General features: G+C 41.3%; 1 protein-coding gene across 9 annotated transcripts in view; it reads right to left on the reverse strand.

The window, feature by feature from the left end:
• Positions 1-23,541, reverse strand: part of LOC124614989 (kinesin-like protein Klp61F) — a 290,420-nt gene that overhangs the window by 30,796 nt on the left and 236,083 nt on the right. For all 9 annotated transcript variants that reach the window (XM_047142998.1, XM_047142997.1, XM_047142989.1 and 6 more), the window contains one exon: positions 5,406-6,357. In XM_047142998.1, coding sequence (XP_046998954.1) covers positions 5,406-6,357 — 952 coding nt within the window. The remainder of the gene's footprint in view (positions 1-5,405; positions 6,358-23,541) is intronic.

Below are 23,541 nucleotides of genomic sequence, written 5' to 3' on the forward strand. Positions count from 1 at the left end.
CCTGGTGCCCATAACTGGATCTCATTTGTTTTACAGCACAATTCAGTTCCGCATTAACACATTAGTATATCTACCAAATTTTGCTGCCCTATGATAATTATGACCCACACTGGATCTCTGTGAGTAGCTGCACTTGAATTATAACCACTAAGTACTTTTTTATGAAATGTTGTGGACCCCAGCCACAGGAACACATACATAAAGACTAAAAAAATTAAGCATGTACTGCAAGATAATACAGTTTCTACTCAAGTGAATGAAAGGAGTAACCATTTACAAAATCTTGTAAAATCAATATTGACAAACTTGAAGGACGTTACAGAGTTAAATGTAAATCGAGTCAACAAATGATCAAAACGAAGAGTATGAAAAATAACAAAAAGACAATTGGAAAGCAGCAAATCTGATAGCAAGTGAATTAAATAAACCAGTTGCAGAATTCATGTGAATATGTAAATTTGAATGGAACAGCACATATTGTTTAAAAATGTTATTTGAAAATATTTTTCGGGTTACATGTGACAGAACAGAAGATTTTGGCACACACATGGCAGCACCACAAAAGATAAGTGCAGATGAAGCTGGTTAATAGTTAAAAAAACATGAAGGACAAAAATCTGAAAGGCTCATAAACAAGTGAGTTTAGGAATATGACAACTTTAAAGATATCTATGACAGCCTACCTTACAGGAATCAGAGTTTGAACTTCCTTATTGAAAAATTCAGGACTAATCAGGTATGTGAACAAGCTATAACAGTAACAGGAGCTTTCATTTGTAACTGAAGAAAAAAATGAACAAAAATGATGTGGTAAAGATGTCAGAATAATTTAACAATAAAGAAGTCAGTAATCTACTCAAATATGGAATCAGAAATAATCATTCATCCTCCTAGTACAATATAAAAATGTTGTGGCTAAAAGTTAATAGAATGAATGTTGTTGTTGTTGTTGTTGTTGTCTTCAGTCCTGAGACTGGTTTGATGCAGCTCTCCATGCTACTCTCTCCTGTACAAGCCTCTTCATCTCCCAGTACCTACTGCAACCTACATCCTTCTGAATCTGCTTAGTGTATTCATCTCTTGGTCTCCCTCTACGATTTTTACCCTCCACACTGCCCTCCAATGCTAAATTTGTGATCCCTTCATGCCTCAGAACATGTCCTACCAATCGGTCCCTTCTTCTTGTCAAGTTGTGCCACAAACTCCTCTTCTCCCCAATTCTATTCAATACCTCCTCATTAGTTATGTGATCTACCCATCTAATCTCCAGCATTCTTCTGTAGCACCACATTTCGAAAGCTTCTATTCTCTTCTTGTCCAAACTATCGTCCATGTTTCACTTCCATACATGGCTACACTCCATACAAATACTTTCAGAAACGACTTCCTGACACTTAAATCTATACTCGATGTTAACAAATTCCTCTTCTTCAGAAATGCTTTCCTTGCCATTGTCAGTCTACATTTTATATCCTCTCTACTTCAACCATCATCAGTTATTTTGCTCCCCAAATAGCAAAACTCCTTTACTACTTTAAATGTCTCATTTCCTAATCCAATTCCCTCAGCATCACCCGACTTAATACGACTACATTCCATTATCCTCGTTTTGCTTTTGTTGATGTTCATCTTGTATCCTCCTTTCAAGACACTGTCCAATCCGTTCAACTGCTCTTCCAAGTCCTTTGCTGTCTCTGACAGAATTACAATGTCATCGGCGAACCTCAACGTTAACAAATGTTAAAGCTGCAAATTTGATGCATAATGACAGTAAACTTATGAAAGGATTATGGACAGAAGTTTACAGCACACCAACCTCTCTCTTAAATCATATCAGAAGGTTTCTATAAATACAAACTCTTTACATCTGAAAGCAGCAAAACTCTATTACCTCCATAAGTTTCAGAAGATTATGTAACATTCATATAAACAAACAGTTCTATTCATTAATTCAATGATGAGGCAGAATTTCTTATAAATGGAAAGTGATCTTTTCTAGAATGTAAAATAATTTGTCAGTTTCTAGTGATCACATGGAATTTGATGTCTCTTGGGAAAAATTTCCACTTGTGAATCTGGTTGAACACGATATCCAAAGTAATTCCGGAGGAACTGAAAAATCTGGTGAATGTAACACAATATAAGAGTAAACAGATGGAATTTTTATGGATGACAATGCGTCATATCACAGGGCCACAACTTTTTTGGAATAGTTTTAAGAACATTCTGCACAATTCAAGTGAATGATTTGGCCACCCAGACTGCCTAACATGAATCAGACACTTATGAGATGTAACCGACAGATCAGTTCATGCGCAAAATCCTGCACCGGCAATACTTTCAAAATTGTGGATGGCTATACAGGCAGCATGGCTCAATATTTCTGCAGGGGACTTCCAGCAACATGTTGAGTACATGTCACATTGAGCAGCTGCAGTACACCAGACAAAAGAAGGTCTTGCACAATATTAGGTGGTATCTCATGACTTTTGTCACCTCAGTGCAAAAATAAATCTCAGAATACAATTTGAAAATGTTAATCACTAATGCAAAGAAAGACACCATACTGTCGTCAGATTTTCCTGAATATGTTTGTTGTAGAAACCCTTGAAGAGTGCAGAAAAGGTTATTCAGTAGAATATGAGAATGCACTGCATTGAGACATGCTCAGTAACCTCAGTTGACAGCATGCTATAAACAAATGAAATCAAATAAATATAGTCATGGAATATGCAAATATTTTTCCTTCCTTAGTATGATGTGAGATACTGACCGCAACTGTAACTGTAGGTACTCTACAGTTCATTGATCAAGATAAGTTGCAAAATATTGAAGTAGAAATACAAACAAACTGAGATCTCACATTTTTGCACCAATTATGTACAACACAAAAAAGTTACTTACTTTTATGTGCTGCGTCATTGATAGGTACACAAACAAAAGGTACAGAGCTTTTGTAATGCACTTCCAATTACAAGCCCACACACACACACACACACACACACACACACACACACCTGTCCGCCTACTGACGAGGGGGGAAGGGGCCAAACTGCGAGGTCATCGGTCTCTTGTTCCATGTAAAATAATTACACAGGGGAAAGAAGAAAAGAAAGGAGACATACAGCACAGTAACATCCAACACTACTATGGTCAAAACAGAAAACCTCAGGGAGGAGCAAGAAACAGGCAGAAGGGGTAAAAACAAGAGAGGAGATGACCGTGGCTGGCCAACCATGAGAATAAAAAGGAAAAGCCAGCCAATCTGCGACAAATTAAAACATCCAGCCTAAAATCATTAGAGTGGAGAACACAATAGAACAAAGGACATGCTCAAAAACTTATATAGAATGATAAAACCCACCATCATGTATAAAACGTAAGACTAAATTAGCTGATGAGGCATTGTTAGCTAATACTAATGGCAATGAGTCCTGTAACTGAACAGTCCTTTGCAGGGCAGCCAAAGGAGGGCAGCTCACAAAGATATGGGCCACTGTCAGCTGGGCGCACCACCAAAACTTAGATGGGTCATCACGGCGCAGGAGGTAGCTGTGTGTCACCCAAGTGTGGCCAATGCGGAGACGGCACAGAACCACAGATTCCCTGCGAGAGGCCCGCACGGAGGACTGCCACACATTCGTAGTCTCCTTAATGACACGCAGTTTGTTGTGCGTGCTAAGGTTATGACATTTCGTCTCCCAAAGCAGTAAAACCTTGCGGCATAGTTGTTTGTATACATTCCCTTTAAAGGTGAAGTAGTAATGGGTTAAGATGAAGTTGGTTAGGTGTACGAGGAATGAAGTGGAAGGTTTGGAATCTGCAGGATGTTGGGAGAGTTAGCTTTCAATCGCAGCAAGGTCATGGGCATGAAAGATGTTGGTATACAGGGAGGCTGTATCAGCAGTGACGAATTGGGATCGAAGAAGTAATGGTATGGGTATGGTGGGCAGCCGACACAGGAAGTTGTTGGTCTCTTTAATATGGGAGGCTAGGTTTTGGACTGTTGGTTCGAGATGTTGATCATAAGGGCTGAGATTCTTTTGGTGGGGGCACTGTGACCAGCCACAACAGGTTGCCCAGGATTGTTAGGTTAGTAGATTTTGGGGAGCATGTAGAAGGTGAGTGTGAGGGCTGTTGTTGGGCTGAATAGTGAGATGAATTCAGGGGAGAGGTTCTGGGAAGGGCCTAGGGGTTTCAGCAAGGATTGGAGGATATGTTGGACTTCTCGGATTTTGTCACTTTGACAGAGCTTGTATGTCGAGCTATTGTACAACTGGAAGAGGTCCTCTGCCAGGCAGTCACTCCAGTTCATCACAACAGTGGTGGAACCTTTGTCTGCCGGGAGCTAACAATCCTAGGTACCCCACTGCGGCCAGTTACAGTGCCCCCACCAAAAGAATCTTGGCCCTTGTTGATCAACATTTCCAACCAATTATCCAAAATGTAGCCTCCCACATTAAATATACCAACAACTTTGTGTCGGTTGCCCACCATACCCCCACCCTTACCTCCCGGATTCCTACTTGTCGCTATTGATGCAATCTCCCTGTACACCAACATCCCTTATGCCCATGACCTTGCCGTGATTGAACACTAGCTCTCCCAACGTCCTACAGATTCCGGACCGACCATTTCATTCCTTGTACACCTAACCAACTACATGCTAACACGTAACTACTTCACCTTTGAAGGGAATGTATACAAGCAAATTCATGGCAGAGCCATGGGCACCCGCATGACACCCACCTATGCCAATCTCTTCACGGGTCATCTAGTGGAAACATTCCTAGCTTCCCAAAACTACAAACCCCTGGTCTGTCAAGTAGAATAAATGGCCACTGCCAAACAGTTGGCAAAAAGAAGGCGGACCACCCAGTGGCGCAACACACAGCAGAGCACAATGTGTGAGATTTAAATTCAATGGCTGGTTCACATCCCATGCCATATGGATCCTCCCCACCACTAGCAGCTTTTCTCTGAGTTGCACAGATGGGATCTATCCTCACAGCACATTGTTTGTGGGATCTATCCTTCCAGCACATTGTTTGCTCCCGTAACCCCTTCCTGGCCTAAAACTAAGGTAACTCATGCTGCCTGCCGACCCCCCCCCCCCCCCCTCTCCCACCCATAGTTTTTGTGTGTGTGTGTGTGTGTGTGTGTGTGTGTGTGTGTGTGTGTGTGTGTGTGTGTGTGTGTGCGTGTGTGTGTGCGTGTGTGCGTGCGCACGCGCGGATATTTTTTTCCTACTGGCTTGAAAAGGGAAATGCATTCCAAAAGCCAGCAAAGCTCTGTACCTGTGTACCTATCGATGACGCAGCATTTCTGCCTTTCAGTGAGTTGTCTCCTTTATTCTTAAATAATTCATAACTCTCAACTAGAACTTTCTGTACATTATTACTTACTTTTATGATGATTAATTTTTCTTGTGCACCTCTTGTTTCTGTTCTTCAACACAACCTTTTGACTATGATAATTTATTTTATCTGTTCTTACAATACTGCCAACTGCACTTTGTTGTTGCTCCTGAGATGAAGATATGACGTGACTGTTGAGTGCCGTAAAATCATCAGTTTGTTCTTTAAGACATCTTCCTCTTACAGTATGAGAATAATGATGATTGTTGTATCTGTGAAGATGAGAATCACTTCGTGTATGGATAGTATGGTGGTTGCCAGTTTGCATCACTGAATCAAATGCCTGTAGGGACTTCTGTTCAGGCAATGGACTGTGATCAGCTGTAATAATTTCTGTTGCTTGAGAACACTGACTAACAGGATCATAACTGCCCAGATTAATTTGGCCTGGATTCGTTCTCAATATTGGTGTATTCTGTGCCTGTAAATTCCTATGTTGAGTTGAGAGGTTCCCATTTGGTGTGGGAAGTGCCGCATTGGTTCGATTGTATTGAATTCTAACTGATTCTTCCACATTATTCAAGTATTTCACAGAAAGTCGCATAGAGCGCCGAGGCCTTGTATTCTGTGCTTCCATACTGTTTGTTTTGTCTCTTTTACAGTAATCTGGAGCGTCACATGTACCTCCATAATCCAAACTGTCAGGAATGCAGTCATATCTCTTTGGAGACAGGAATGATCCTTTCTTTGGAGTGATTAGTTCATCCTGTGTCTTTTCTTTTCCCAAGGAAATGAAAGGGAAGGTCAATGGTGTGCTGCAAAGCATCTGCCTACCATTTTCCCTAAAATCAACATTTGGCAGAATGTCTTTAGTAACTAGACTGTTTCTTTTACAAGGAGAAATATTGTGTTTCTCCCTCCCAAATATACGCAGAGAGCGCCTTGGCTGGGCTTTTATATCTTCTTGACCTACTGTGGCTGATGTGTTGTGTTCAAAATCCTGAAAATTTAAAACAGATTAATACTATAATAAAATGTATCCAATAAAACAGCAATTTCTATTATATATTTAATAATAGCAACACACAACTAAGCTTTAACATATTCCACAACTCCCTGCTGCCATCTAGGTGGATTAACCTTACTCACTTTACCTCTCTCTCTCTCTCTCTCTCTCTCTCTCTCTCTCTCTCTCTCTCTCTCATCTAGCTGTCCACTCTGAATATAGCAAAGACAAAAAAGTGTGCTTGTGACAGCAGTGGCCTATAGCTCTAATTTCATCTAACAGAATTTTGTCAATTTTTTTTTAAGTAATGGGTCTCATACTGGAACAAATGCAGGAACTTTACAAATTTCATGCATAAATTGAAAGCCACACAAAAATTAAGTAACACAGAATTCCATAACAAATAATTTTATTGCTTTGATATCTTTAATAGTATTTATTATTTCAGCATAAATACTATTCTTCGACTAATTCACAATATACTGATGTTTTTGTTACTCTACTTATACAGAGCAAGTGTATGAAATATATCCATTTTTTATTGTAGCATTTTCACATACACACACTCAGATACAATTAGCATAAACTCTCCCACTTGGCAACTTTTCTTTTATAGGAATCCCCTTTTTTCTAATAAACATAAAACCTTTAGGAAAGGCAGCATTGCAGAGCATTGAAACAGTTGCACTTGACATCATACAAAATACACTCATTATCATACATACTACGTACATGCAACAATATTCCATGACCTGAAAATACTTATCCTCAGGGTATGGGATAATTTTGTAGAGTCTCAAACAAACAATTTTCTTACCTTCTCTTGATTAACACCAACAGTGAATTTTTTTTCATCCATCCAATTTGCTAGCTTTGTAGAACAGAATGAATCAAGCACAGTCAACAGGTTATGTATTTTGAGTTAGTGTGTAATTGAAGCTAAATTATGTAACTCACACACAACTGTGCTCACCTTAACACTGTAAAACTAAACAAGTATACAATATTTCTATCCAAATTACAGTTGTTGAAGATTTGCACAGAATAATCAATGAAAGAAACAAAGGACACTTACGTACATTCAGGTGAATGGTTCACAACCATTGCCATAACAATGAGTACTCTGCAATATTAATGTACTGGGTGATCAAAAAGCCAGTATAAATTTGAAAACTGAACAAATCACGGAATAATGTAGATAGAGAAGTACAAATTGACACACATCCTCGGAATGACATGGGGTTTTATTAGAAGGAAAAAAAAAAAAAAATAAAATAAAAAACAAATTACAAAAGTTCAAAAAATGTCAGACAGATGGCGCTTCATCTGATCAGAACAGCAATAATTAGCATAACAAAGTAAGACAAAGCAAAGATGATGATCTTTACAGGAAATGCTCAATATGTCCACCATCATTCCTCAACAATAGCTGTAGTCGAGGAATAATGTTGTGAACAGTACTGTAAAGCATGTCCGGAGTTATGGTGAGGCATTGGCTTCGGATGTTGTCTTTCCGCATCCCTAGAGATGTCGGTCGATCACAATACACTTGCAACTTCAGATAACCCAGAAGCCAATCATCGCACGGACTGAGGTCTGGGGACCTGGGAGGCCAAGCATGACGAAAGTGGTGGCTGAGCACACAATCGTCACCAAACGACGCACGCAAGAGATCTTTCACACGTCTAGCAATATGGGGTGGAGCGCCACGTTGCATAAACATCGTACGTTCCAGCAGGTGTTTATCAGCCAGGCTGGGGATGATGTGATTCTGTAACATATCGGCGTACCTCTCACCCGTCAGGGTAGCAGTTACAAAACCAGAATCACGCACTTCCTCGAAGAAAAAAGGCCCAATAACGGTAGATGTGGTAAATCCAATACATACCGTGACTTTCTCGTCGTGCAATGGAGTTTCCATGACAGTTCTAGGATTTTTGGTAGCCCAAATTCTGCAGTCGTTGACAGACCCTCAGAGCATGAAATGAGCTTCGGCGGTCCACAACACGTTACTCAACCCATCGTCATCTTCCGCCATCTTTTGAAACGTCCACATTGCAAATGTCCTCCGCTTCACTAAATCACCAGGTAACAGTTCACGGTGCCAATGGATTTTCAACACATAGTATTGGAGGGTAAGTCTCAGTGCCAGCCAGTGCCAACCAAACAGTAGTGTCTGGAATGCCGGTGCGCCGTGTGACTGCACGAGCGTTGATTTCCCCATGCATAGACTAACCCACTACAGTCTCCATTTCTTACTGAACTGTCTCAACAGCATTACGCCTTGTGTTCGGTCGGCCACTACGGGGTCCATCGTCTAAACAACCCGTGGCTTCGAACTTCGAAATCATTCTCGCCACAGCTGCATTTGACAACAGACCTTTAGCCATTCGAATCCCATTCATATGGCAATAGTATCGTGTTGCTGAACTAGCACATTCCCCATTCTGATAATAGAGCTTCACTAAAAGCGCCTTTTCAGGTAACGTTAGCATGCTGCGAGTGCTGGCACATCTGATTCTCTCTGTCATTACTGCTCCTTTTATACACGATTGTCATGCGCAGTCACTGATGTTTTGCTGTCCAGCACCATGACAGACATTTTGTGAACTCCCCCCCCCCCCCCCCCAATAAAACCCCATGTCATTCCAAGCATATGTGTCAATTTTTACCTCTCTATCTACATTATTGCGTGGTTTATTAAGTTTTCAAATTTATACTGACTTTTTGATCACCCGGAATATAGCAGTTGTCAACAAAAGGGCAAGTAACACAAAAGCACTAGTTGTTATACACATGTTGTTGTTGTGGTCTTCAGTCCTGAGACTGGTTTGATGCAGCTCTCCATGCTACTCTATTCTGTGCAAGCTTCTTCATCTCCCAGTACCTACTGCAACCTACATCCTTCTGAATCTGCTTAGTGTATTCATCTCTTGGTCTCCCTCTACGATTTTTACCCTCCATGCTGCCCTCCAATGCTAAATTTGTAATCCCTTGATGCCTCAAAACATGTCCTACCAACCGATCCCTTCTTCTAGTCAAGTTGTGCCACAAACTTCTCTTCTCCCCAATCCTATTCAATACCTCCTCATTAGTTACGTGATCTACCCACCTTATCTTCAGCATTCTTCTGTAGCACCACATTTCGAAAGCTTCTATTCTCTTCTTGTCCAAACTAGTTATCGTCCATGTTTCACTTCCATACATGGCTACATTCCATGCAAATACTTTCAGAAACGACTTCCTGACACTTAAATCTATACGCGATGTTAACAAATTTCTCTTCTTCAAAAACGATTTCCTTGCCATTGCCAGTCTACATTTTATATCCTCTCTACTTCGACCATCATCAATTATTTTACTCCCTAAATAGCAAAACTCCTTTACTACCTTAAGTGTCTCATTTCCTAATCTAATTCCCTCAGCATCACCCGATTTAATTTGACTACATTCCATTATCCTCGTTTTGCTTTTGTTGATGTTCATCTTATATCCTCCTTTCAGGACACTGTCCATTCCGTTCAACTGCTCTTCCAAGTCCTTTGCTGTCTCTGACAGAATTACAATGTCATCGGCGAACTTCTTCTCCATGAATTTTAATACCCACTCCGAACTTTTCTTTTGTTTCCTTTACTGCTTGCTCAATATACAGATTGAATAACATCGGGGAGAGGCTACAACCCTGTCTCACTCCTTTCCCAACCACTGCTTCCCTTTCATGCCCCTCGACTCTTATAACTGCCATCTGATTTCTGTACAAATTGTAAATAGCCTTTCGCTCCCTGTATTTTATACCTGCCACCTTCAGAATTTGAAAGAGAGTATTCCAGTCAACATTGTCAAAAGCTTTCTCTAAGTCTACAAATGCTAGAAACATAGGTTTGCCTTTTCTTAATCTTTCTTCTAAGATAAGTCTTAAGGTTAGTATTGCCTCACGTGTTCCAACATTTCTACGGAATCCAAACTGATCTTCCCCTAGGTCCGCTTCTACCAGTTTTTCCATTCGTCTGTAAAGAATTCGCGTTAGTATTTTGCAGCGGTGACTTATTAAACTGATAGTGCGGTAATTTTCACATCTGTCAACACCTGCTTTCTTTGGGATTGGAATTATTATATTCTTCTTGAAGTCTGAGGGTATTTCGCCTGTCTCATACATCTTGCTCACCAGATGGTAGAGTTTTGTCATGACTGGCTCTCCCAAGGCCATCAGTAGTTCTAATGGAAAGTTGTCTACTCCCGGGGCCTTGTTTCGACTCAGGTCTTTCAGTGCTCTGTCAAACTCTTCATGCAGTATCTTATCTCCCATTTCGTCTTCATCTATATCCTCTTCCATTTCCATAATATTGTCCTCAAGTAAATCGCCCTTGTATAAACCCTCTATATACTCCTTCCACCTTTCTGCCTTCCCTTCTTTGCTTTGAACTGGGTTGCCATCTGAGCTCTTGATATTCAAACAAATGGTTGGTTCTCTTCTCTCCAAAGGCCTCTTTAATTTTTCTGTAGGCAGTATCTATCTTACCCCTAGTGAGACAAGCCTCTACATCCTTACATTTGTCCTCTAGCCATCCCTGCTTAGCCATTTTGCACTTCCTGTCGATCTCATTTTTGAGACGTTTCTATTCCTTTTTGCCTGCTTCATTTACTGCATTTTTATATTTTCTCCTTTCATCAATTAAATTCAATATTTCTTCTGTTATCAAAGGATTTCTATTAGCCCTCGCCTTTTTACCTACTTGATCGTCTGCTGCCTTCACTACTTCATCTCTCAGAGCTACCCATTCTTCTTCTACCGTATTTCTTTCCCCCATTCCTGTCAATTGTTCCCTTATGCTCTCCCTGAAACTCTCTACAACCTCTGGTTCTCTCAGTTTATCCAGGTCCCATCTCCTTAGATTCCCACCCTTTTGCAGTTTCTTCAGTTTCAATCTGCAGTTCATAACCAATAGATTGTGGTCAGAATCCACATCTGCTCCTGGAAATGTCTTACAATTTAAAACCTGGTTCCTAAATCTCTGTCTTACCATTATATAATCTATCTGATACCTTTCAATATCTCCAGGATTCTTCCATGTATACAACCTTCTTTTATGATTCTTGAAGCAAGTGTTAGCTATGATTAAGTTATGCTCTGCGCAAAATTCTACCAGGCGGCTTCCTCTTTCATTTCTTCCCCCCAATCCATATTCACCTACTATGTTTCCTTCTCTCCCTTTTCCTACTGACGAATTCCAGTCACCCATGACTATTAAATTTTCATCTCCCTTCACTACCTGAATAATTTCTTTTATTTCATCATACATTTCATCAATTTCTTCGTCATCTGCAGAGGTAGTTGGCATATAAACTTGTACTACTGTAGTAGGCATGAGCTTTGTGTCTATCTTGGCCACAATAATGCGTTCACTATGCTGTTTGTAGTAGCTAGTCCGCACTCCTATTTTTTTATTCATTATTAAACCTACTCCTGCATTACCCCTATTTGATTTTGTATTTATAACCCTGTAATCACCTGACCAAAAGTCTTGTTCCTCCTGCCACCGAACTTCACTAATTCCCACTACATCTAACTTTGACCTATCCATTTCCCTTTTTAAATTTTCTAACCTACCTGCCCGATTAAGGGATCTGACATTCCACACTCCGATCCGTAGAACGCCAGTTTTCTTTCTCCTGATAACGACGTCCTCTTGAGTAGTCCCCGACCGGAGATCCGAATGGGGGACTATTTTACCTCCGGAATATTTTACCCAAGAGGACGCCATCATCATTTAATCATACAGTAAAGCTGCATGTCCTCGGGAAAAATTACGGCTGTAGTTTCCCCTTGCTTTCAGCCGTTCGCAGTACCAGCACAGCAAGGCCGTTTTGGTTAATGTTACAAGGCCAGATCAGTCAATCATCCAGACTGTTGCCCCTGCAACTACTGAAAAGGCTGCTGCCCCTCATCAGGAACCACATGTTTGTCTGGCCTCTCAACAGATACCCCTCCATTGTGGTTGCACCTACGGTACGGCCATCTGTATCGCTGAGGCACGCAATCCTCCCCACCAACGGCAAGGTCCATGGTTCATGGGGGGTTTATACACATATGGTAATGGAATTCCTGGTAAAATGCAAATAGTTTATGTGCAAATATAACAACTAACTGAATAGAACAGTCATTGCGTCATTTACAGGCATACTCATACCCAATGCTTTGAAGCATGTTTCATACCTATGTGGAAGAAGCCAATGTGAGAGCTGAACAATACATCAATCTGGCACATCCTACTCCAGTCCATCCAGTCCAGTCCATCCAAGGCTTACCGTATTTCATCACAGGTAGTACCATCTGTCATATATGAGGTGTGTTTCAAGCTCTGTACAGCATTTTATCTGCGCTTGATCCCATCAACCATCTGTCCACCCGAAGGAATGGGACCTGCCAAACTGTGGCTAACAGCAGAGTTTACACCTAGAGTAGAACACCCTGCTGAGCACAAGAAGCTCAATTTCAATGGCTACTTCACAAACTCAGCCCATCTGGATTTTTCATCTCAATACCTGATTCTCTGAACTATGTAGATGAGGGTTGTCTAACCAATACACCCTTCAATGTCATAATCTCCTAGACTCAATCTTTGCTAGGCCCTTGCTCCCACACATCCCCACCCTGCTCCAGGACCCTAACACCATGCATCCTACACCTACACTCTTCTTCACAGTCTTTCCTTCCTCTCTTCTGTTACCCCTCCCAACCCAATCCTCAACACCATTGTAAGCCAAATCACGTACTGCAATGAAATCAATGGTGCCAATGCCTACGTCACAGACTCATCTTGTGCATATTCTGTCTCTCCCACCAACATTCCTATTCAACATACCTGCTGACTGCTGACTCCCTCCCAGCCAATGAATAATACTCTGCCCCAACAGACCTTCCTGCTCTCCACCTCCTTCTCCTTTCACGTACCCCATCTAACAAAATCCCTCATGTAAACAAAACTAGTCAGAACTGTAGCCCTGGCACAGTGTATTTAGATAGCACAGTGCTGCCATACAGGCGCGCGCGCGTGTGTGTGTGTGTGTGTGTGTGTGTGTGTGTGTGAGAGAGAGAGAGAGAGAGAGAGAGAGAGAGAGAGAGAGAGCTGTAGCTTGAGAATTCACCTGAAAGCTAGCAAACTTTTCTGTCAGCTGTCAGTTAGACTGTCAGCAAGAGTGCATTGCTAGTTCCCGCTACTACTAAGGCAAGTACACCGTTTGCTTCCTACGTATTTTTGCGAGCTTCAAACAGGAGCGACTTATTTTCAGTTAGCTGTGTAGTTACTAGTTTATTTTTGTAATTTCTTGCGTGTTTGAGTGCTTACTAGGCACAACCTTTTATTTCAAAAACAGTGTAGTGTACAGTACAGCCGTTGCTATCGACCATTGTATTGACTCTCGTATCGTGCAGGCTTTTGTTTTTTTGGTTAGAACAGCTCAGTGCCAGTTAGACTGTCAGCGAGAGCGCGCTGCTAGTTCCTGCTACTACTAAGGCGAGTACACCGTTCACTTGTTACATATTTTTACAAGCTTCAAACAGGAGGAGTGCAGTAATGAATAGGAACTGTGATTGTTGTGTACAGATGCGAGTTGAGCTGGCAACCCTTCACTCACAGCTTGAGGCTGCGTTAGCTTCCGTCACACAGCTTGAGGCTGCTGTCAATGGGCGTCACTGTGGGGGATCGGATGAGGGGATGCGAGGGACGTCGAGCACGTCTCACGTGTCTTCCAATTGGTCCACTGCTGTGACCCCCCGGGTACTGCCTGCACTGAGGTTGACCCCTCACCCGTGGTCGAGTGAGAGATCATTCCAAAGGCTGGCAGGCAGTGAAAAACTTTCCATGGGGCCGATCGTAGGGCCTCCCCAGTTCGTTTGATGAACAGGTTTCGGGCGTTATCTGTGGCTGACGATGTCTCTGAGCTGGATGCAGTCGTCCACCCCATTCCAGAGGAAGCTTCTCAGCCCGCAAGTTCTGGGCATTCACAGAGGGTGGGTTTGCTGGTAGTTGGGAGCTCCAACGTTAAGCGCGTAATGGGGTCCCTTAGGAACATGGCTGCCAAGGTGGGGAAGGAAGCAAGTGTGCACTCTGTGTGCATTCCAGGTGGAGTCATTCCGGATGTGGAATGGGTGCTTCTGGATGCCCTGAAGAGTACAGGGTGCAGCCAACTGCTGGTGGTGGCTCACGTCGGTACCAATGACGTGTGTCGCTTTGGATTGGAGCAGATTCTGTCTGGTTTTGGGCGGCTAGCGGAAATGGTAAAGACTGCAAGTCTTGCTTCTGAGATTACGGCGGAGCTCACGATCTGCAGCATCGTCGATAGAACCAACTGTGGTCCTTTGGTGCAGAGCCAAGAGGAGGGTCTGAATCAAAGGCTCAGGCGGTTCTGTGACCGCGTAGGCTGCAGATTCCTTGACTTTGTAGTGTTTCCTTTATCCACGGGGCTCTGCCGTGAAAAATATAAAATAGAAAATCTGATTGATATCTTGAATTTTGGTGGTTTCAGTTACGGATAAGGCGGACTTCGTATTATTGATTGGGATCGTGCTGTAATTTGACCGTGCATGGCAGACCGGGTCGGCAACACTACAAAAAGCGACTCTACAGAAATAGTATCAGAAACTAATTGAAATTTACCTTATCATCTTGTTAGATACGCAGTATTAATTACAATATAGTCTTCATGGCTGTCCTCCTAATTTCTCTTGGAGGACGACCCGTCTTTCACTTTTCTCCGTCTGTTGAAAACTTCTTCAAGTTGTCACTGTCATGATCAATTTACAAATTTGGCGATAACCACCTCTAATCACTATTGAAACAACCTAGCTTTGTAATATAATTTTAATTTCCATCCAAAAGCACATTCAACACATCGCCGAAAAAATATACGTATTTCGTATGAAGACAAGAGAGAGAGTGTGTTCAATTATTTGTTAAAAACAAAAAACGTACACAAAAGTAAAAAGATGAACAAAATTATTTATAAAAATCGGTCGGTGGCGCAGCGCTCTTCTGCGTGCGCGATCGTAAATTATATCTGTGTATTGGCGGAGGCGCGGTAGTCAAAGTACCATTACAACTTGCGCAATCAGGTGGTGGGTTTCTGGGTCCACTACACACAGGAGGCAGCTACATGGGTAGCGGCAGCTGTGTGGAAGGGACTGGGCGGTTTTTTAGGTTAGAGGGTCTCAGGGAACCACAGAAAGGGCGTCCGTCAGAAAGTGGGCAGGTAAAACACAGTCAGGTAGTTGTAGAAATGATTGGTATTGTAGTTGTAAATCGTCATAGCTGTGTTGGGAAAGAAACAGAGCTCCAAGCCCTAATAGAAAGCACTGAAGCTCAAATAGTTGTAGGTACAGAGAGCTGGCTAAAGCCAGAAATTAGCTCAGCCAAAATTTTTTCAAAGATCTAAGAGTGTTCAGAAAGGATAGATTAAATACAGTTGTTGGTGGAGTATCTATTGCTGTCAGAGGTAGTTTGCCTAGTAGCGAAATTGAAGTAGATAGTTCATGTGAAATAGTAGGGGTATAGGTTATACCTGACAACCAGACTTAACTATTAATTGGATCGTTTTACCGACCCCCCGACTCAGGAGATATTTTTGCTGAACAATTCAAAGAAAACCTGAGCCTCATTTCAAATAAGTACCCCGCTCATACAATTATAGTTGGTCGTGACTTCAATCTAGCCTCGATATGCCGGAAAAATTATACGTTTAAAGCCGGTGGCAAGCATAAAACATCAGCCGAAATTGTACTGAATGCTTTCTCAGAAAATTATTTTGAACAATTAGTTCATGAACCGACTCGAAGCTTAAATGGTTGTGAAAGCATACTTGACCTTTTAGCAACAAATAATCCTCGACAAATAGTGATTGTTGTGACGAATACAGGGATTAGCGACCACAAGGCAGTTGCTGCTAGGCTGAATACCGTAACACCTACAACCATAAAAAAGAAACGCAAAGTATATCTATCTAAAAAAGCTGATAAAAATGCTCTTAACGCCTTTTTAAGAGACAGTCTTCACTCCTTCCGATCTGGTCATGTAAGTGTAGAAAAGTTGTGGAATGTTTTCAAAGAGAGAGTGTCAACAGCAATAGAGAGATATATATACCACATAAATCAATAAGTGATGGCACTGATTCCCCATGGTACACAAAACGGATCAGATTAATCCCCAAGAATGGCAAAGTTTTACAGAAGTTAGAAACATGGCGCGTACTTCAATGCGAGATGCTTTTAATAATTTCCACGATGAAATTCTGTCTCGACATCTGGCAGAAAACCCAAAGAGATTTTGGTCATACATAAAGCACACCAGTGGCAAGACACAATCAATACTTTCACTGCGTGATAATAGCGGTGATGTCACTGATGACAGTGCCACTAAAGCAGAGTTATTAAACGCGGTTTTCCAAAACTCCTTCACCAAAGAAGACGAAGTAAATATTCCCGAATTCCAATCAAGAACAACTGCCAAGATGAGAAACATAGAAGTAGATATCCTCGGTGTAACAGAGCAGCTTAAATCACTTAATAAAGGCAAGGCCTCCAGTCCAGATTGTATACCAGTCAGGTTCCTCTCAGAGTATGCTGATAAAATAGCTCCATATTTAGCAATTATATACGACCACTCGCTCACAGAAAGATATGTACCTAAAGACTGGAAAATTGCTCAAGTCACACCAATACCCAAAAAGGGAAGTAGGAGTAATCTGCTGAATTACAGGCCTATATCACTAATGTCGATTTGCAGTATGGTTTTAGAACATATACTGTATTCGAACATTATGAAGTACCTCGAAGGAAACGATTTATTGACACATAGTCAGCACGGATTCAGAAAATATCGTTCTTGTGAAACACAACTAGCTCTTTATACTCATGAAGTAATAAGTGCTACTGACGGGGGATGTGAAATTGATTCCATATTTTTAGATTTCCAGAAGCCTTTCGACACCATTCCTCACAAGCGTCTTCTAATCAAACTGCCTGCCTACCTGCCTACGGAGTATCGTCTCAGTTGTACGACTGGATTTGTGATTTCTTGTCAGAAAGGTCATAGTTCGCAGTAATAGACGGAAAGACAATGAGTAAAACAGAAGGAATATCCGACATCCCCCAAGGAAGTGTTATAGGCCCTCTATTGTTCATGATCTATTTTAACGACATAGGAGACAATCTGAGTAGCCGTCTTAGATTGTTTGCAGATGATGCTGTCATTTGTCGTCTTGTAAACTCATCAGATGATCAAAAGGACTTAGATAAGATATCTGCATGGTGCGAAAAGTGGTAATTGACCCTGAATAAAGAGAAGTGCGAAGTTATTCACTTGAGTACTAAAAGAAACCAGCTAAATTTTGATTATGCGATAAGTCATACAAATCTGAGGGCTGTAAATTCTACTAAACACTTAGGAATTACAATTATAAATATCCTAAATTGGAACGATCACATAGATAATATTGTGGGTAGAGCAAACCAAAGACTGTGATTCACTGGCAGAACACTTAGAATGTGCAACAGGTCTACCAAAGAGACTGCTTACACTATGCTTGTCTGCCCTATTCTGGAGTACTGCTGTGCGGTGTGGGATCCGCATCAGATGGGACTGACGGATGACATCGAAATAGTACAAAGAAGGGCAGCTCATTTTGTGTTATTGTTAAGTAGGGGAGATAGTGCCACAGACATGATACGTGAATTGGAGTGGCAATCATTAAAACAAAGGCATTTTTCACTGCGAAGGGATCTTCTCATGAAATTTCATCACCAGTTTTCTCCTCCAATTGTGAAAACATTCTGTTGGCACCCACCTACATAGGGAGAATTAATCATCACAATAAAATAAGAGAAATCAGGGCTCGCCCGCAAAAATTTAAGTGCTCGTTCTTCTCACGTGCCGTTCGAGAGAGGAACGGTAGAGGGACAGCATGAAGATGGTTCATTGAACCCTCTGCCAGCCACTTTATTGTGAATAGCAGAGTAATCACATAGATGTAGATGTAGAGGTCTTGCTCATGAGGCTGTCAACATTTCAACACCTCTGGGGTTCGGTGGGTTCTTACTTTACTCCTATATTATTTATAGTTATTATACTAACCAAATTGTGGTGTTAACCATTCCTCAATTTGACTCCAATTAAAGATTTGCTACAAAAGTAAGTGTAGCTTCATACATGAAGTCTGGGTGATATTAAACATGCATAATCATACGGCTTGAACAGTGAGGTGACAAAAGTCATTGGATAGCGATATGCACATATACAGATGCTTCATTAAAGGTGTGAGAAAGGTCTACAACAAACCAACTCCACTACGCCTTGCCATGAGTGACAGTGCAGAATTCCTGCATATGTTCCCCCTATGTTCACTCCCTGAGTATGTGACTATTTAATTCATTCATGTGTAAGTATATTGTAAAATAATAATATGTGTACTCAAATTATAAATTAATCCTGTACGTGTAAATGTAAATCCAATATCACTCTAAACAATGATTAAAGGATGAGTATACAAACAAATATACCCTGAAAAAAATTCCTGGTTAGGATCTTAATTTAGCACACAGTCTGAACTACTGGAAGTTTCATAACAACATACACATTACTGCAGAGTGAAAGATTTGTTCTGAGAGCCTTCAACACCACCCATGTATGCCTGCTATTGCCAATGTGTCACAACAAAGCACCAGTTCACTTTCAGTGTTCAAGAAGAGTGATGTAGATAAATTTACATCTATACTCTGCAAACCACTGTGAAGTACATGGCAGAGGTTAATTGCGTATCAAAATTTCTTCTCATTCCATTACTTATGGATCGTGATAAGAATAATTGCTTCAGTGCCTCTGTGCTTACTGTAATTAGTCAACACTTGCTATGTGGTCCCTACCTACAGGAGTGCATGTAAGCTACACTCTCAAATTCCTCACTTAATACTATTTTTTGAAACTTTGTAAGTAGCCATGAAAGGTGACTGGTGTCCATATTCAAGTACCTGTCAGTTCAGGTTTTGTAGCATCTCAGCAATGCTCTCATGTGGATCAAACAAACCTGACACTGATTGTGCTGCTCTTCTTTGTGTACCAATACATTCAGTATACCTTGTTAGGCCTCTTTGGTATGTGTTCAACACAAAAGAGCAATATTTTAGGATGGGTCACATGAGAGTTTGGTAAGCAATCTTACCAGCTGCTTTCCTAGCTGATCAGCTTTTGAATTTTTATGATTTGGCTAAAATTATGATTTTGTGTTTTACAAATCGCAGAAAATTTTACATTTCCAAATAAATTTTGCAAGTTTCCAATCGTTCCACAACTTCAAAATTTATCAAGATACCACGGAATATTTGTGCAGCTTGTTTCAGATAGTACTTGCTTACAGCCTAGTGCATCATTTGCAAAAGTCTGATGTACTGTTAATATTGTCATCCAGGCCATTAACACGCAGCATGAACAGTGAGAGTCCCAACATGCTTCCCTGGATCACGACTGAAGTTACCTCCATCTGTTCATGGTTCTCCACACAACACAACATACTGCATCTTTCAAACAAATTTCATGTGATTTCTCATATGACTGCACTTCTGGCCCCTGCAGCCAGAGACAGTGGTCATATGTGTGGAGGTTGCATTTGCACAAACATGTGTGTGTATGTTGTCTATTTCAGAAGAAGGGCTTCTGGCCAAAAGTTTGTGTGTTTAGCAGTCCTTTTGTTGTGCTTGTCTGCAATTCACTATCTTCACTATATGCTGAGTGGCAATCAATCCTTTCCACAATACTGTACTCTCATCAACAATATTTGCCACTGTCTGCAGTAAAACACTTTTTGAAAGCCAAGAGATACTTCATCTATCTGACTGCCTTAATTCACAAGTTTCAGAATGTATTGTCACAAAAATGCAAGATGGTTCCCACATGACCAATTTTTGTGAACTCCATGTTGGTTGGCAGATAGGAGTCATTTTGTTTGAGATATCTCATTATGATTGAGCTCAGAATATATTCTATAGTTCTACTGTGGAAGGATTTCATGACAGCAGCTGGTAGTTTCGTGAGTTACTTCTGTTACCATTTTTGTACCTGGGTGTGATCTGTGCTTTCTTGCAAGCACTGACCAATGCATTTTTTTTATTGTTCAAGGTATATACAGTATCTTAAGAGAGCGACTAAGTCATCAGAAAATTCTGTATAGAATCTCAGATGGATTCCATCAGGCTCAGGAAATTTGTTCAGTATTGTTGTTGTTGTTGTTGTTGTTGTGGTCTTCAGTCCTGAGACTGGTTTGATGCAGCTCTCCATGCTATTCTATCCTGTGCAAGCTTCTTTATCTCCCAGTACCTTCTGCAACCTACATCCTTCTGAATCTGCTAAGTGTATTCATCTCTTGGTCTCCCTCTACGACTTTTTCCCTCCACGCTGCCCTCCAATACTAAATTGGTGATCCCTTGATGCCTCAGAACATGTCCTACCAACCGACCCCTTCTTCTAGTCAAGTTGTGCCACAAACTTCTCTTCTCCCCAATCCTATTCAACACCTCCTCATTAGTTATGTGATCTACCCATCTAATCTTCAGCATTCTTCTGTAGCACCACATTTCAAAAGCTTCTATTCTCTTCTTGTCCAAACTATTTATCGTCCATGTTTCACTTAGCAGTCTCTTAATGTCACTGACACTCGAATTGTAGTGGTTCAGGAACTGAAGTTGGGCTGGACTTTGTAATTTTTCTTTGTAAAGGAACAATTGAAAACTGAATTCAGCAATTCTTCTTTTGATTTGTTACCATAAATTTGTTTCCATGTCATGCACACGTGTATGGACTCTAACTTTGATGTTACTGACAGTCTGTATTCTTTGGGGTTTGTGAAACATTTCTCAATAAGGTTTCACTTCACTAACCATAGAAGGTTTTACGCATTGTCCTTTTGACCTGCAAAATTATTTCCTTTTGTATCCTTTGGTTTATACCTATTGTGTAGCAGTCCATGTTTCTTTTGAAGTTTCTTTACAGGCACTGTATACCATAGATGGGTGTCTATCTTCAAGAAGAGACCTTCTGGACACAAATCTGCCCAGTGTTTGGCCAATAAAACTGGTTCACAGTGGAGATTTTGCAGAAGCTGAAGTAGGCAATCTTCATATATTCCAATGCACTGAACACGAATGTGATGATTAAAATTGTCTCCGAGCTCAAGGTTACAAGAAACTGGGACTTTATGTTTCACGTATATTGCTATCATAATCAATAGGATACATACATGAAATAAATTTAGGTAACTAATTCATTCAAGTCATTTCTTTGCCTTCCTCTTACCGGTAGTGCCTGGAGCATTTATTGGTGACATCCAGCAGAAATCAGCCAACACAGAAGCACTCCACCATCCTGTGTACAGCTGTATCATGAAAGAAATGTACTGGTGTAACCATCGCTGTGCTCATCACCACATGCACCACAGTTACTGGCAACACAGTGAAGTGGTTGTAAAGGAAGTGCGTCGTCAGGGTCACAATGCAGCTAATGACCTTATAAGCATGAATGAGTTCATTCAAAAGGCCCCTGTAATTTTCGGCTCTCCTGTTTCCCAACAACTATGCTGTCACACAATGAAAACAATGCCACACATTCAGCTGATCAGAGGTTAGAGTGGACTCAATGTGTGCGTGTCCCCAACAGCTGGCAAATCTGTGGACCAATGAATATCCACTTTGTGATCTTATCTGTGATGAGTCATGAACACCTCTTACAAAACTACTGAGATGCTGCTCCATTTCTATACAGAGCCTTAATAAATACTGTCATTAGTCCCACAGTCGGCAAACAAATTTGTTTGGATCAATGGAGTTCTTTGGCAATATTTTTTTATCCAGGTATCAGAACTACCCATAGAGGCCATTTCCTCTGTAAGCAGTGTTTTTCTCTAACACAACTGTGCCACTTCCACAGGTAGCAGCAACCCCTACAGCATTAACTTTGAAACCTTCATACGTAGTGTTTTGAGAATTTCGGGGTAGGTTCTAGAAACACTTGGCTCTCCACCATCTCGAACACCCGATATTTTAACGACGAGGGTGAGAGAGCCTTTTTACTGCACTACACATATCTGTGTGTGTAGGAGGGACAGCTGTCACAAGAAGCCAGGAGCTGCGTCAGACGAGCGGCCCCAACAAGTGGTTACCAGCAGCGCCTTGGAGTTTATATCAAAAAGTCAAAGAGTGTTGGTATAATGTTCCGTAGTTTGTGGTGTCATGAGGATTGTTACAGAGACAGATGAAGTGTGTATTGTATAGAGACTCTTACTTCATGTCTTGGCTCTGCATAAGGCAGCACTTATGTAACTGTATGGGTGTTTGGTTGATTCTGACATTTATCTTGGAACCAATTGGCTTGCAGGAGCTTGTACAGAATAACTGTTACTTTGGGGATAAGAGTTGAAAAGATACTGTTGTTGAATTGAAAGATTCTAAGAGTACATGATTTCTTTCAAGAATAGAGTGTTGGTTATTATTATTCCCTTTAACCTGATACAATCTTCGGAGAAGAATTAAACAGTGAGAGTGATGTAGCTGGTGACCCAAAGAAGAGGATCGGCTGCATGCACAATGTATGAGTCAGCTGGAAGAGACATGTTAGTCGTGCAACCCAACACAGCACTGTCTGTTGTTGTCCAAGAAAGCATTCGAACGTGGCAACCAAGTGACAGTACTTAAAGAAAAAGGGAAATTGTAAGCCAAAAACGGGAAGAAGATACTTGAGTTGCCATAGCAACTAGGCATAACAGACTGAGAAACTGTTTCAAGTAAATGCGTTGTGTCTGCTGAACCAAAGGAACAAAGTTGCGAATGCAACACAATGTAAGACGGGAGAAGATAATAATGTCAAAAGAACGGAGGGAAGATTTCAACTTTTTGATTAAGAAGATTTGGTTGTGGGGAGGAAGCGATTCTCACACATGCAGTAACCAGCCACCAACGTCAACGCAGTAACCAGCCAACGACCCCGACGCAATAACTAGCCGCCGATGCCAACATAGTAACCCGCCAGCACTGCTGTCTGCAATGGCTGCCATTCACCGCTGCTGACTTCTCACCTGCTCGCTGACGCCGATGCCGCAACCAACATTCAATGGTGCCGGCGACCGTGCTATTCATCGGTGCCA

This window comes from Schistocerca americana, chromosome 1 (assembly GCF_021461395.2).
Source record: "Schistocerca americana isolate TAMUIC-IGC-003095 chromosome 1, iqSchAmer2.1, whole genome shotgun sequence".
In the NCBI taxonomy this organism is placed as follows: Eukaryota; Metazoa; Arthropoda; class Insecta; order Orthoptera; family Acrididae; genus Schistocerca; species Schistocerca americana.